The sequence below is a fragment of the Drosophila willistoni genome, chromosome 3R (assembly GCF_018902025.1).
Source record: "Drosophila willistoni isolate 14030-0811.24 chromosome 3R, UCI_dwil_1.1, whole genome shotgun sequence".
Classification (NCBI taxonomy): domain Eukaryota; kingdom Metazoa; phylum Arthropoda; class Insecta; order Diptera; family Drosophilidae; genus Drosophila; species Drosophila willistoni.
Window position 1 is genome coordinate 18,948,003 of NC_061086.1, and position 16,682 is coordinate 18,964,684.

General features: G+C 34.6%; 1 protein-coding gene across 5 annotated transcripts in view; it reads right to left on the reverse strand.

Annotated features, from left to right (window-relative positions):
• Nucleotides 1-9,893: 9,893 nt before the first annotated feature.
• LOC6647202 (rho GTPase-activating protein 100F) overlaps nucleotides 9,894-16,682 on the reverse strand; it is a 29,262-nt gene continuing 22,473 nt past the window's right edge. For 2 of the 5 annotated variants that reach the window (XM_002070582.4, XM_015177423.3), the window contains exons 5-10: nucleotides 15,522-16,659; nucleotides 15,383-15,462; nucleotides 15,046-15,322; nucleotides 14,420-14,673; nucleotides 11,793-11,928; nucleotides 9,894-11,729 (exon numbers count right to left, since the gene is read on the reverse strand). In XM_002070582.4, coding sequence (XP_002070618.4) covers nucleotides 10,057-11,729; nucleotides 11,793-11,928; nucleotides 14,420-14,673; nucleotides 15,046-15,322; nucleotides 15,383-15,462; nucleotides 15,522-16,659 — 3,558 coding nt within the window. In that variant the 3' untranslated portion in view covers nucleotides 9,894-10,056. Of the gene's footprint in view, nucleotides 11,730-11,792; nucleotides 11,929-14,419; nucleotides 14,678-15,045; nucleotides 15,323-15,382; nucleotides 15,463-15,521; nucleotides 16,660-16,682 lie in introns of those variants that run through there. The other 3 variants (XM_023178764.2, XM_023178766.2, XM_023178765.2) reach the window with 3 other exon arrangements.

A 16,682-nucleotide genomic window follows, 5' to 3' on the forward strand; every position in this document is an offset into this window, starting at 1 on the left:
TTGATTTTGTCTATTTTTGAAAGTTTTATTGAAAAAGGGACAAAGATGAAGGACAACAAGTATACAAATAGGTGTACTTATACATACAAATACAAATATATACATACATATATAGTTAGCAAAATCTGTATGTTTTATGTGCTACTTCTTTGAATATTGAATTGTTTTTTAAATTTTAGGTTTACGCACACACACAAACACACACCACACACACACACAGACACATAATAGTGAACAGCATTAAAGTTGATAGCAGAAGGCAGAAGTTCCTACTTTTTAGTAAAAATCAAACAACAAAAATTATTAAAGTTTAATAAACAAAAAATAAAGCAAATACAAAAAACAACTTAAGAGAAACAGAAAGAACGAAAACGAAAGCAACAAAAGATACTTGCAACAGTGAATTTAACTTACTACACACAACAACAACAACAACAACAACTATTAATTTCAATTTCTTTGCCTAATTTCTAAAAAAAAACCAACAAATTTCATTTTCTTGGTCCGTTGTCGTCTATGAAAACACCTGATCGATCTATATACATAATATATATTTATCATATTATGAGCGGCTTTAACATTATTCAGAGAAGAGACATTATGGCAAAATTTAACTAGGGTCCAAGTTTTAAATATTAATAAAAAAAAAAACCAAAATAAAAGCATAAAATGAAACACATAATACAACAATTAAATTAAACCTTAATGACTTAAGCGCAGTCCCAGAAACAAACAAAAAAAAGCAAGAAAAGAAAAAATAAGGGAAAGGAAAAATTTGTATGATTTTGTCTTTTCTATCTTGATAGATTGGTACCCAAAAAGTCCTCGAACAGATCTTTAATGTCAGTATGCAAAAGCGAAAGGTAATGCATAATCGATACACTAAACAGCACAACACTTATTCTCTACACTACACTACACAATAAACTCTCTCTTTCTCATTGATACTTAAACTTAAATCAGCAAAAACATTTTCTTACTTAAAAACTCTCTCACTCACTAACTCCTCACTATTCCCCGAATTCCCCTTGACTTTTTAACTTCTATTTCTATAATAAACGGAATTAATTAATAACAAAAAACGAAAAAACAAAAAAAAAAAACAAACAAAAGTTCTAACTTTTGTTCTCTAGAACAACGGGAGAAACACGCGAAACAATCAAAGAAAAAAAAAAACATTGGTTAAATCAAATCAAATATTTTTTAATTATACACCCCAACAAAAACAAAAAATGCTATGGAATACTTTTTAACTTTTGTGCTCTCTAATTGTACAACATAAAGGTTAATAAAGCGAAACCAACAACCACAACAACAACAACAAAATGATAAGAAAAATGCAAAATGCTAGATTTTTCTCACCAAATTTTACTACAACAAGTCTCTTATGTGTATTGTATATAAATCAAGCAAACAAGATATATATATATATATATATATATATCTTAAATATATATCTAGATTTCAATGTGTGTTGCAAATGTGAAAGTTTAGGCGTATTACAAAAACAAAAACAAATACAAAACAAAAATAACAAAAAATAAAACGAAAATTGTCACAAAAACATTCAATTGAAAGCAAAAATGAAAAATCAACCAGCTGCTATGTGCGTATCTTTATTAATTTTTAAACAAAACAAAAACGAAAATATATATAAAAGGAAAAATAATAATATTAAACACACATTTTCATCTAGAAATTGAAATTTCGGAATGGAATTAAAATAAGCCGCCGATCCGATAAAATGATAATTAGAACTAAAAACCAATGTGAAGCGAGATCAAAATGGTGAATGATGATAATGAAAATGATACACACACATGTACACAAAACTCGCACAACCACACATACACACACACACGCCGAACCATTCAATTGAGCGCATTATAGAGAGATTGCAAATGAAAAATTGAGAGAAACAAAAAAGAAAAAAATGAGAAAAAAAATATTTGTTATGTTACAAGCATTAATTAATTAATTATTATAATATTAATTATTATTGAAAATATTTGAGAAATAAATATAAAATAAAAAAAAACTAATGATTCAAATCATTCAAAAAAAAAATATATAATGTTATTTTCTTCAATCTAATGTAGGTTCTTTGTTTAAAGAATTAATTTCATTTAATTATAGCGGTTAGTTTCTTTAAGCATAATTTTTTATTATCAGTTATGTAATGTTAATTAGCCACTAAGTTTTGTTAAAAGAAACACACACAAAACGAAAATAATTATTATGTTTTAAACCTTATCACTTACTTTTAATTTAACTCTTTCTTTTATTGTAATTCAGTTTTTTACACAAATATAATTTAAGGTTAACACATAATATGCCACACACACACACATTCACACTCCCCATACAGAGATACACTCACACTTACAATCATTGTCGCATTTAATCTACTTTAATTTATAATTTTGTACTTTTCTCTTCAACTTTTATTTTGAATAATTTTGCAATCGAATACAGAAAAGTGTAAAATGAAAATAATACAAAATTCTTTTTATTTTTTGTCTTTGTTTTAAATTTCAGCTTACAGGGATTGGGGACAACCTAGAGAAGGTATATAATACTTATTTAGTAAATATAAACTAGAAAAATTGTAGTAAATTTTTTCAGCTACTTTTTTTATGGTTTAACAGGGCTAACAACTACGAACCCTCGAAATAAGCCTTGAAAATGTACTCTTATAATCTCTAAATAATCTCTAAAATCAAGGCTGATCAAGAATATATGTACATAGATATACCTATATCCTACATGGGGTGGGAAAAGCTTCCTTTTCCCTAATAGATACTCTTTGGAGACTTTACTGTACTCATCTTATACTATGATGCATGGTAAATATTTTAATGCTAACTTAGCAACGGTTTAACTTGAGAAATATGAATAAAAAGCGCATAAATTTTAGGCAATTCAATTAAGAAAGCAGTTTCTTTGCAAATAGTAGTTTTCCAGATATTGGGTATTTATTTAAAAGCACTGATTATCATTTGAATATATGTAGATAATTTATTAAAAATGAGAGAGTTTCCCTATGAGAGAGTTTCTCTACACAAGACTTGTAGCATATTCCTTTAAAGGAAAATGTGACTTACCCTAATAAAATTCTTTAACCTGGTTTTAAGTCTTACTAGAAGTACATGGAGAAAGCAAAGCTCTTGAAGCTTTTAGCTTTTCACCAATCTGGAATGTGTCTTAACTTTCTTTTTTAACAGAAATCGTCAATGTTAAGGACCCGATGCAAATTTGTAAGATGTAAAACCATCTAGCAACATGACAACTGAGCAACAAAAGCCAAGCAACATGTTAGTTGAGCAACATGTCAACTCTGCAACATGACATATGAGCAACATGTTTGCTCTGCAACATAGCTGCCGATAATATTTTAGCTTTTAGTTAAATATACTTACACTATTGGCATATCGCAACTTTATTCTATGTTGAGAATATTCTCAATATTTTTAAAGTAAATTTGATATTTGAAATGAAAACTCAATTCACGCATGATCGTTTTTATTCATATGTATATATTTTCATTAAATAATGTAACATCGCTTTATTCTCACGCAAAGAACTGTTTCGGATTTAGTTTTTGTTTTGGTTTCTTGTAATGTAAGATAATTGTTATTGTTATTATCATTTTGTTGTTCGGAATAAATAATAATAATTGTTTAGGTTTTGTTTTTTTTTACTTATGCATTTAGATACAATATTACCGCTGTCCTATGTATGTATGTATGTATGCAAGCAAACACGAATGCCGTTTCTGTTTTTTTTTTTTGGTTTTCTTTTTTGTAATATTTGTCAATTTTCAATATAGTTAATAATTATGTTATACGCTATATGCAAAGTATTTATACATATATTAATGTATGTGGTGTGTGATAGTGTGTGTGTGTGTGTGTGTATGAATGTTTTGGTTTGTTGGTATTATGTCTAGATTAACGTTACTTCAATTACTTTTTACTTTGTGGCAGTGGTAAATCAGAGTATTATCTGGTCTTATCCTTTTACATCATTATACACTTGTCTCTGTCGCTCTCTCTTGCCGCATTTTCTGTTGAAATTGTTTAGATTTTGGATTGGTTTCCCTTTGTGGCTACAACTTTTATTTAAATAACTAACATTGAGATATTGCTGCGTTCAGGAATCAGGCCAAGGTTTTTCCATACATATGCAATTAGTTGGATTTAGGTGGAGAGGGGGGGAGAAAATTGTTAAGAAATTGAAAAATCTGGAGAAAAAATATTAATACATTTCGAATAGTTTGCCATGCATTATGTATCATCAATAATTTAATTTTTGTTCTTTTTCGTTTATGAGTGGTGGGTTTTAGAAAATGATTTTCAAATACAAATAGAATTAGGTATTTGTTTTTGTTTTTTTTTTTTTGTTGTTTCAAATAGATTTTAGTTAATTGCAATTTGTTAATATTTTTACTCTCCTCTATTATTTACTAGCAAAATTCCAGCTAATAACGCCATTAAATATCTTTGCCATATTTATTTAATCCGATTTCGTGTCGACTCTCAACTATTTAATTGTAAACTATTTATTGTTTTAGTTTTATTTAAACTTCTTTTTTTCGTTTCATTTGTTTTATTGCATTCGATTTATTTAACTGGCGTATTAAGTAGTTAGCAAAATGCTGGTGGTAATATTGTTTTTGTATTCATTTTAATAGTTTTTCATTATTGTATTTTATTATTTTGCTAATAATTCTCTATTACATTTGGTTTCGTTTGTTTTGTTTTTGTTTTGTTTTAGGAATTGTATGACGCGCTAGAATATTTCAAATGTAAATTAAATTTTTCAATACATTTCAAAACTTAAATACTTTAAGAAAAAAATGAAATAAAATACTTTTCATGTTGGGGATTCTCGAAAATAGTAAGGTATCTATAAGATAGATATCTTGCTGCTGTATCCATGTAAATGTTCTGTATGTGTGTGTGTTATATAGATGAAAACTCTCTGTCTGGCATAGGGAGTTGTTTTTGTTTCTTGTTGTTGTTGTTTTTGTGGTGATTTCAGTCTTATTAACAAATTGATTGCTTGCTTTTGTAAATTTGTTTGCTGCTTGGATTGTTCTTGTTGTTCTTTATTTTGTTGTTTCTGCTTCTGTATTATGTATAGTTGTGTGTGTGTGTGTGTGTGTGTGTGTATGTGTGTGTGTTTTGACAAAGAGCTAAAAGTTTTAACTAAATTTAGGTATTAACATTGATGGAGCATGCTCATGATAAGTGTAATACTTAGTTCTTAGTGTTTCTTTTTGGTTTTAAGTTTTGTTTTTTTCAGTTTTCTTGATTTTTGTATACATTGTTTTTATTTTTTTTTTTGTTTTTTACTTGGTTTTTGTTTTCTTGCTTATTATAACTCGCTAAAGCCCTGAGCATTTGGTCTCCATTTACTGTGTTAAGTTCATCAATTTTACGAATTCCTTGGGAACAAAACAAAAAAAGAGAAGAAACCGAAAATCAATCCCCGAAAAGTGTATCAAAGGGTTCTCACAAGAAATGAGTAAGTAATTAATCCGGGTATATAAGTAAGTTCGCAAAAAGTTAAGTAAAAGTTTAGTTAGTATTAGGCACATTTCAGTATGTGCATCAAGTCGTCACATATACATACGTACATACATATATAGCACATATGTTTTTACTGTATGGGATGTATGGGCAACTTAGCCAAAACCTTAATACAACCGATCTGGTTTGAAATCAAAACCAATTCGAAACATAATTTGGAGTGTTGTGTCTCTCTGTGGGTGTGTGTTTGGTGTACTGTATGTGTGTGTGTGTGAGAGTGTGGGTGTGTAATTTCTGCTAGCGTCACTATCGTGTTTACTTTCCTTACATTGTTTTTAGTTTTATTATTTATATATTTTGTTTGGTTTAGTTTCCTTTCACTAAATATGTATTTTATTTATGTATTTATAATGTGTACGATATTGTGCAATACATTTCGGTAAATTAGTTCGTTTTGTCGGCTTTTTTTTTTTTTTGGTTTTGTTGCTTTACTTTTTTTCCCGTTTAACTAACATTAAATCCTAAATTGTGTATTATTCATGTATCAATTCATATTTGCTTGCCAAATTTGCTTTCAACATAGTGTTAGAATGTATGTGTGTGGCTGTGTCTGTGTGTGTGTGTCTGTGAGTTTGCCTTGTAATTTGTCCATTAATTTAGTTAATTTTTTCATCATTATTTAGTCTAAGTTAAATGCATATACAATTTGTAGTATTTGGTATGACGGCCAATCAATTTGACATTTCTTTTTGGTTTTTTTTTTTATTTTTATTTAACTATAGTTGCTGCTCTGCCGCTATTAATTTACTTGTTTACGTTCTATGTGAATACTTTGGTTTTGGTTTTCCTTTTTAACAATTTATGTATTTAATTATTGTTTTTTTTTTTTTGTATTCTCTTTTCTTCTCGTTTTATATTTTATTATTTTTCTTTTTTGTTTCGTTTGCACTTCTCTAATGTCGAATTTGTTTTTTGGTTTTTTTAGGTTTAAATGTACGATATGACACAGTGATATATTTTCCATTTATAAGTAATATATATTTCTATATATATACATATAGAAGTACAAGTACAAATGCCAGGATTAAGCCAACAACACATATAGCCCAAGCCCAAGCAGTAGCAGCATTCACTCCCACGCAGCAATTAACCAAAAATTTCCATTACCTACTTAAGCAGCAGACAATTAAAATACATCTATATCCCTATCGACCACCACTACCACGAATCCACCTCTGCCCTTATCTTAAAGTTATGCTAACTATGTGTGTGTGTATATAAGTAGTATATATATTTAAACTAAAAAGCCACAACACTTTGCAAACCAATTGAAAAGTTGCTGCTCTATATTTTTTTATGTTTTTAGTTAGAATACACGTTTTGGATGCTCGTTTTGTAACTTGTTTTCTTAGGGTCGTTCAACGATTAAAGCTTTCGGGGGGAACAAATAATAAAAACAGGATTAGATTAATACTAAACACACACAAAGGGAGAATCCGACGACTAAGCCGCAGTTTTTACTTGATATCCTTGCAAACATTTACTAACATTAAAATTGAGAGGCGTAACTTAAATTATATATAGTTAAGACTGATTTTTCTTTTACCAATCATTATCCTAACTCCAGTCTAAGAAAATATTCTCAAAGTATAACTACTGTTTGGACCGTCGTTAGCTTGATGATATGGTTAAACGATATTAATTTGACTCTAAGTATAGTAAACTAAAGTTTTAGTTGATTCTGTCTAAAGATATCATTTGATTCGGACAGACATGATGTCAGATTTAATTTGTATGTCTTTTGGCTTTGCAAGGATATATTTACATATATGTAAGGGGGAACGAGTTAAAAATCTTATTAAACAAGAAGGCGACAGCTGTAGTAACAATGGTTTTTTGGTTTCTCTTTGGTTTCTTGAAAATTCTTAAAATCATTTAGGATGGGGCACAATAATTGTTTGCTTATTTGATTTGTTTACGTTTGCTTCATTCGCGATTTTTAAAAACTCTACTTTCTATATAATGTATTAATCAACAATTCACTATTTGTTTTATATAAAAATCATTTTGTTCTTTTTGCTTTTTTTTTAACTCTTTGGTTTCGAGAATCATATCATGTTTAACACGTTCAAGGTTACTTATTTTGTTTTGTTTTTTTTTTTTAGCTTTTCCATTTAAAAATCAAAAATAAAAGTTTTGACAACAATTAACTGAATAATTTGCTATTTAAAATCTCAACTTGGCTGCGCTTTCTAACCCATTTGTTATTTTATCTTTTATCCATTCAATTGTTTTCATAGTTTTTAAACAAATAATGCACAATTTTGGCTATAAATATATAATATATATATATATATATATATATATGCTATGTATAGGTAGGTATGTATATATGTATGTTTTTGTTAATTGAATTTGAATCTCAAGTTTGAATGTGAAGATGATTTGGTATTTTGGAATATGAATTTGTATATTTATGTGTGTATTAGGAAGTTGTACTTTTTTGCATGAAGACGAATGATTATGCTTTTGTGGTGTTTCGGTAACTAAAAAACCAAAACGGATTATTATTTTTTTTTTTTTTGTTTTTGCTATGTATGCACGTTCCAATATATTATCCATTATATGCTTAATGCTCTTGTTTCGATTCTTTCGTTTCTTTTTCATAAATTTGGTGTTTTCGAATAGCTTGTAATTTATTGGTTTAGGCTAGTTTATTTATTGCTTACTGTATGCTCTGCTCCCTGGCTGACTAAGTAATAAATATAAATTATAATTAGTTGACTCTACGCTAAATAATGCTAGATATATGCGCATCTATGCCCAAAGCCTATGACTAGATTGACTAGAAACTATATTGAACTGACAAACATTGACTAACTGACCGATCGGCTGACTGACTGACTGACTGACACAATAGTTAAAGCACAAACGTTGTGGGTATTTACAGTTTTTTGTTATGTTAGATTTTGTTATCGAAGGATTTCAATTTCATAATGGTTTATATGTATGCAGAGTTTTATATATTATATATTCATTTCGCATTGATTTTTATATTGAATTAAGCACAGTTGGCCATATATGTAAGTGAGTTTGTATGTAGTTGTTGTTGTTGTTGTTTTTTTATGTACCTATAAAAAAAGATCCATTCAAACATAATGCCTGTAAAAACTGTCTTAATCGCAAAGCTTCTTTAATTTGTTATCAATATAATTTATATTTATATATATATATTATGTATAGATCATAATTTTAGTTGTTCTTTTTAATGTTTCTTTTTTTTCGTTTTTTATTTGTTGTATATTTTATTTATCTTACGTTTTTTTTATTCTTGTTAAATGTTATACTGTCTTTTTTTGTTTTTTTTTGTTGTATATTAGTGTGTATATCAGACTTTGTTTCATACAAAAAAACTAAGCACATCGATTCGTCCATAAATTCATGTATTGTAAGTTAGTTTGGGTGTGTCTTTCTATGTGTAGTGTATGTGAGTGTGTGTGTTCGTTTCTTTGTCCAAGTTAGTGTTTGTTTAATTTTAGTAGCATACTTTTTAGCGTTCGCTTTGCCTGATTTGAATTAGTTTCATTTGTTTTTTATATGTATATATATATATATATATATTCATTCATACGATGATGTGTCTGTATAGAAATATATATGGCTATATATATAATATATATAATTATGTATAAGAGGACTTGAAGATTGTAGGCAAATACATATATAATGAGTGTATATATTGCTCGAAAAGTTGTCCAATAATAAGTGTTCGATAGTAAAGAGAAAGAGAGTCAAGAATTGGTCACACATCAAAACATATATACAATCGAAAGAATATATATGTAGATGTTAGATGTGTATATATGTACATATGGGAAATGTTGTTAAATTTGCTGAATCATTATATATCCATATTTTGAGTCAAATTTGATTAAGTGGGAGGGTCTTCTGGGTCTGTAGTTTGTTTGCTTGTAAAATTAAATGCGTGTTCAACCTTTTGTTTAAACTGTTTCCATTGTTATCGTTACTATTAGCATTGTTATTATTATTATTATAATGTTTTGTAAAAGTTGTCGTTTTTGTTTTTTAGTTTCTTATGTCTTTTGTTTATAAAATACTGTTCGATAATGTCCTGGGTCTTTAATTTGTTTCGTTTTAGGCAACTGACTGAAATTTTTGAAGCTGCTTTATTTGGGGGCAAAGCTATTGAAGCAAATTCGCCTTTTCATCGGTCTCTCAGTGGATTGCCATTTGGTTTCATTATGATATTATGTAGATTTCATTATCCTTTTAGTTATACATAATTTATAGCATTCTATTAGATTGTTTTGTTATTACTTTTTTAGAATATTTATTTAGTTTTTTTTAATTTTTATCGTTTTCTAACATAATTCTGTGTAAATTTGTAAACTGTAAATACTCCAAAAGAACACGTTCAGCATGGTTTCGTTATGTTTGAATAACGGTTAAGCTATAGCATTATACGCATTGAATGATATTCTGTCCTATTCCGACGGTTCACTCATTTGAGATCATCGTACTCATCGCTGCCGTTCTTCGATGACTCACCCGATGACTGAAAAGCAGCCATTACGGATGTTCGCTTATCGGCGGCAACCGATGCAGCGCCTAGCTTATCCTCACTGATGTGGTGTCCATTGTTACTACTGCCACTGCCGCCCCCATTGCTGTGGGGCTTCTCGTCAAAGGCATCGAGAAATGGATTGGTGGCCGCATACTGTGCCCTATATGTGCCTAGCGTATGGTAATTGTTACCCCCGTTGGCAAAGGGACGCGAACTGCTGCTAGTGTGGGAGCTGCTGCTGCTGCTCGTATAGAAATCATAGCTATTGGTGGAACCAGTCATGGAACTAACCCCACTGCTGCTGGCCGTACCAGAGCCACTGCCACCCGAATGGTAGGATGAGGAACTGGCTGTGCCGCCAAAGAGAGCGGCTCCGGCACTTGGGCCATCCTTCTTTGGTAGCGTTCCATACAGATGCATGGCATTGTGAGTGCCATTGCCATTCGTGCCAGAATGATGATTACTGCTAGAATGATTACTAGACGAACCGTTGCCCAAGCCACTGCTACCAAATAGTGTGCTACCGAAACTTCTATGCTCTGATCCTGCCCCCGACCCTGAACCCGAACCCGACTTATGGCTACTACTGTCATTCGTATAGGTTGTGGTGGTGCTGGCCGAACTGGCCACTGTGGTGCCGCCAATGTAGGTTTTGGTCTCCGTTTCCGAGGATGAAGACGAGGCCAGACTATCGAACAGACGCCGCCCCGTCGATACAATGGACGACGAGGTGGAAGCGCTAGTCCCAGCTGCACTTGTGTTGGATTTGTTATTATCCTTGGACAGGCGTGATGGTGACGAGAGCATTCTCTGGCTGCTGGTATCAGCGGATGATGATGTTGTGTACTTGCTGATGGCTCCCGTTGTGGCACTCGGCTTGACGGAGGGCGAGGAGGAAGAGCTGCCACCAGATGCAATCAGTTGATAGGTACCTTTGGGCAGACCATCGCCTCCGCCTGGCGGTGATGGTGATTCCGGTGACTTGATGGGTGTAAATTGGACACGCGGTTCACGTTTCAAATACTTGGACATCAGCTGGCTGGTGGTCATGGCCTGAGATTGAGCCAGCAGGGCATTAGTAGAGGCCGACGACTTGTACGAGACAAGATCGTCCGAGTCGTCTGAGGATGTGGTGGGTGCCGAAGTGCCCGTTGAACCTGCTGCACTCAGCACTGTGGCCTGAGATGAGCTCGAACTGGAGGTGGCACTCGACTTGTTTCGTATGGCCTTGTAATCGTCAGTGGAAATGCTCGACTTGCTGGGCGTGTAGTTGTTGCTGCTGCTGCCGTTGTTGTTGCTACTGCCGTAATTGTTCTTTTTGGCATCCAGACTGGCGTACTTGGAGGAGCTATAGCTGGAGTTGGAGTCATCACGTTTGTGCGGTTCATAGAAATCGACATTGCCCTTGCGAAGTGGAGTTGTTGTTGCAGCGGTGCTACTTAGGCCTTTGGCTTGAGCATCCGTCTGGGTAGTGGGCGTTGTCAGATCAATGTGAACATCTTTCTGTAGTGGCGGCTTCTTCTGCACAATCGAATACGGGCTGGCAGTGTCGATGATTTTCACCTGCTTGACGGACGCAGGCGAGGCACCTCGCTTAATTGTATCAGTGCCTAAAAAGTAACAATCGGAGTTAATAATCCCAAGAGTCAAGAGTAATCATTTGGGCTACTTACTTTTACCCGATCCCGAACCCGATCCCGAGCCGGAGCCCGTCGAAGCCGAGCTACTGCCTGGGGAGGGTGTGCCTGGAAGTGGCAGTGGCGATTGGTCGGGAATTACTGAGCCCGCTGAGCCCCCCAATTGATAGGGCTGCAATAAACGTAAAGGCGAAGAGAGGGAAGGAACAAAAGACAAGACAAAAAACAAAGAAAATTGGTCAAAATTTAATCTACATAGCATAGAAATTATTTAATTGTTATTTTCAATTATTTGTTGTGGGTTTTCTCGGGAGCAAGGAGACACAATACGTGCAGTGTATCTAATGGAATTTTCAATTTTGACACAAAAATTTCTTGGCTTTGTGAGTGTGCGTGTGTGTGCTTGTGAGTGTGTTAGTAGTGGATGTTGTGTATGTGTGTTAAGACGTGACAAACATTCAAAGGACAAAGACAAAACTGTTTCGGTGTTCTGGTGCTGATTCGAGGGTGCCGCCAATTCGTAAACCAATCTCTGATCCATGTGAATACTTATGGTGATTGTTGATGAATTAATGAATATAAGTGAATCGTACTAAACATGCAGGGTGCGGGTGCCCAAGTAGAAGTTAGTTAAAGCAGTTAAACAATTTACAATACTTAATTTTACAAAAACTTTCTAAATATGAGTTACATGTTTCAGTAGAAGGAGTAACTTTATCACAAACAAACTTGCTCCTTTTTATAGTTACTTATTTACAATCCTTATTAAAAAATGTTGGAAAGTTATGGAACATTTAACATTTCTATTTGATGTTAAGTAGAATAATTAAAGTATAAAAAAAATGGCAGCTTTTTAGTGGAAAAATCAAATCAAATCTCTTCTGACTCTAATCTATTTCTTTTCTTGCCGATTTTAAAAGTCAGTCTCTCAATTTAAACTTTAAAATTCTACTCAATTGTTATGATTTTTAACGATTACTTTATCAAATTTGAATAAGATCTAAACTCAATTGTTAGGATTTTTAACGATTACTTTATCAAATTTTAATAAGAACTAAACTTAAACATTTTTAAAATTTAGATCTGAATTTACAGAATGAATATAAATTCATCTACACAACGAAACTAATTATCAAAATATATTAATAAGTGCTTTAGATATAGCCAATTAATATATTTAAAACTTTAAGATGGTATTTTTAAAATAAAAATGTTACTAATTTATTTTTGTTTAATCAATTTTGAAAAGCTCTAAGAAAGAATTGATTAGAAAACAATATATTGACTGGAATTGGTTTGATAAATAAATAAAACAATTTAAGACAAGTTAATAAGCAGAAATCAACTGAACTGGTTCGGTCGGGTTTAAGACTATTAAGTTAGTAGGAATGATTATTGTGCGTGCTTTAAGTGGTGATGTGCTTAATAATCTCAAAGTGGACAATAGCAACAACAAAACTTTTCGCATCGTCAAACAACTGTACACAACTGACTGACTAAGGAATTCGTCCTAGTTGGAGACGGGTAGGGAGACTAATGGCAGGATTAATAATGGTCAATGATTGATGAAGTTTGTACAATGATGTTCTTCAAGAGATATACATATGTATGTATGTACATATATGTATTTGTACAATGTAATGATACATAAAGGCAATTAGCATGTGGTGTACGATTTGGATTTGTTGATAGTTGTTAGCATGTGTTAGTTAACTCTCTAACATACAGTTAATCGTATGTGGACGGGGACGAGGGCTGGGGGCCGTGGAATGGTATATATACACATAGTTTTGATTGGAATGTTAGACATATTTATATGTATGATACAGAAATGGGGGGGAGAGGGTGTGGTCATAATGTATAGAGTAGTTTTTTTTTTTCTTATATAGTTTTACCAGTAGTGGGCCAATCATGCTTTCAACACGCCGTTAACATTAATCACATCGCTCAAACCATCATCATTACCATTCGCGATTACAATGTTTGTATCGATAGAGTTTCGATATACAATTTAATTGACAATATTCAATAAATATATGTATATATTTATGTTGTAAATAGTACATTCATTTTCACAGTTACACAACGTCAATATGGGCAAATAATGAATTAATTGAATTGAAGCGCACAAATCAAATGAACAACAGAGAAGACTTCAATATACATACATACATATAGATATGTATGTATGCATATAGAGTTTGTTAATTCAGCAGATATCAAGTATATATGTATATATAAATTATGCTTTGCAAACGGTCAACAGGAAGAGTAATAGAAGAGCAAGAAAAATCGTTATGATCATGTTTCATTTTCATTGAATTGCTCTGTGAGTGTGTGTGTTATATGTGAGTGTAAGTGTTTGTTTGTGTGTGTGTGTGTATAGATAGAATGGTCGAAATAGTTTCCCAACAATTTGGTTATACTTATTCCTGGCATTCTAGTTTTAGTTTGTGTTTAGTTTAGTGTTTAAAATGCATATGAGTTAGTTGTTTATGTTTTTTAATGTTAATTTCTGATGATCCTATTAAAAAAAAAATTGTAGTCTCTCTTTAATCTTGCTTTTGGTTAATGCCTGTCATGTTGTTGTTGTAGTTGTTATTGTTGTTTTGTAGTTTCTTGTTTTGGTTACTGTTGCTGTTGTTGTTGTTGTGGTTGTTTACCTGTTGCACCGCTTGTTGCAAGGCTCGATGCGATTGAGCTAACTGACCCACTACTGATTGATACAGATGAGTGTTGGCTGTGGCTGAGAGCTGATGATGGCCTTGGGAGAGTATGTTGGTTACCGAAGTGGACGAGCGTAGAAGATTGCCCGCCGCCATGAGCTGCTGCTGCTGCTGCAGTAGTATTTGCTGTCTGTCCGCTGGCAACGCACTGACTTTGCTTCCACGCTGCCCTGTTGACTCGCCGCGCCGACCTGTCTACATAGGACTCTGTATTAATCAATATTAATGTGAATGGCGGGTAAGGAGGCAGGGTGAGTGGGTGGGTGGTTGGTTTTCGTGGGTCAGATTGTGTTTAAGTGTTCATAAACGGTGGGGTGAAGGCAGAAAGAGAGATAGAGAAAGATAGATTGGACTCAAAACAGCGGCTGCTGCAATTGCTGCACTCTTTTTTTTATATTTTTGGTCATTCAAAGCAGAAAAATAGAAGGAAACTCTTGCAAAACGTGTGAGTGTGTGTGTGTGTGTGTACTGCTAGTTCTTCAAGTGTGTTTGTGTGTTTTGGTGTGTGGATGGATCTGGGATATAATGGATCATTTAACGTAATTGGGCAGTGAGTACGTTACCTGAAGCAACGCCAGCCATATTGCTCATACTGCCGGCTGTGGTCATGTGCTGCGCCAGCTGCTGATGCTGCGTCTGCGGCTGTGGCCATATCTGTAGCAGATACTTTAATACCGCTATCGGCTGGGCATGATCGATATCAGCCCCCGGCTGCGCACTAGCCGAGTGCAGCATCAGCGGTGGACCCATCACTGTGGCCAGCGCCTGGGCGGACATCTTATTGCGCTCCGAATTCGAAACGACCAGCGACAAATGATCTAGCAGGAAAACGAGAGTAGCCTGTGGAACAGACAACATGAGTCATCCACTTAAAGATGGCAAACAATGCGCTGCACTCACCCTATTCGCCCTTGGCAGGCAATCGAGTATGCTAAGCATCAATTTCGCATTACCCTCAGGATCGTCTGGTAGGCAAACAGCTGGAAGTAGAGGAATACAATCAGATAAAAGTGTGGGTAAGATACAGGGAAACACTTACCCAAGGCATCCACCGTCATTTGGAAGAGACAACGGGTAAACAGCGGTTCGGGCAGCTCCCTGAGATAATCCTTGAGCACGCCGGTAATAACATTTATATCAGGAACATGTTCCGGGCTCAATTCCACGGCACGACTATTACGCTCGAAGGCTTCGCGCAATAGACGCTTTTTCGTGGCCGAGCCACACAGCCGATACAATCCGATTATATCGAGACCACGTCGCTCCACCTCCTCCACACAGCGTCGCAACACAATGGGCACGGGTGCACAACCTGGCGCTCCCTTAGATTCCCGGTTGACGACTGTCTCCAGATCGGCTCCAAAGAGTGTGGGATAACCGGCCCTTAAGCTGGGCAGGCCACGTCGCTTATATAAAGCCAATGGATCTGTGTGCCGCATACGTATGTAGATGGTGCCACGCGGCTCCACCTTCAGAGCCAACTGATGGAGTGGCGACTGCCGCAAGACAGCCGATAGTGAGATGGCTCCGCGGTAGCAGAGCTTGTGCCGATGCTGCGGATCCCAGGAGTAGACCAACACATCTAATTGCTTATTGCCCACCAAATCCAACTCAAAGGATTCATCCCAATCGAATTGCAAGTCACCGGAACGCACCACTGTGCGAGCTTTGTGCACCCGATCACATTCAATGACACAGTACAGATCTCTGGTCTGTCCTGGAGGCGGTGCACCTGGAGCCACGCCCACATGCTGGCCACCAGCTGCCATCTCAGGCGCCGTTCGCAATCCCCGACCGGCCAGCAAATGAATCCACAGCATTCCCGATACGCCGCCGATGTCTACGATCGGTTTGTCCAACTTGTATTTGGCGAACTCCGCCGGATTGATGTCAATCTGTCGATGCTGACGCGGCAAAGTTGCACTGGGCGTCGGCGCTGGACTCTGATGGCCACCAGTGCTCATAATACTACCACTGGGGCTGGCCGGACCAGCCGACAGTTCCAGGAGCTGTCGCATACGTCGTATGCTGGGTGACCGTATGGAGCCGGCTCCACCAATATGTTGCGAGGACATCGAACGCACCGGTAATGCAGAAATGGGGCGAGTTAATCCCATATTGCGATCCAGGGTGCCAGTACCTAGAATTCCCGTTCTGCTCGAGTAGATGCTTTCGGTCTGAAAAAGGAAGAGATGGAATG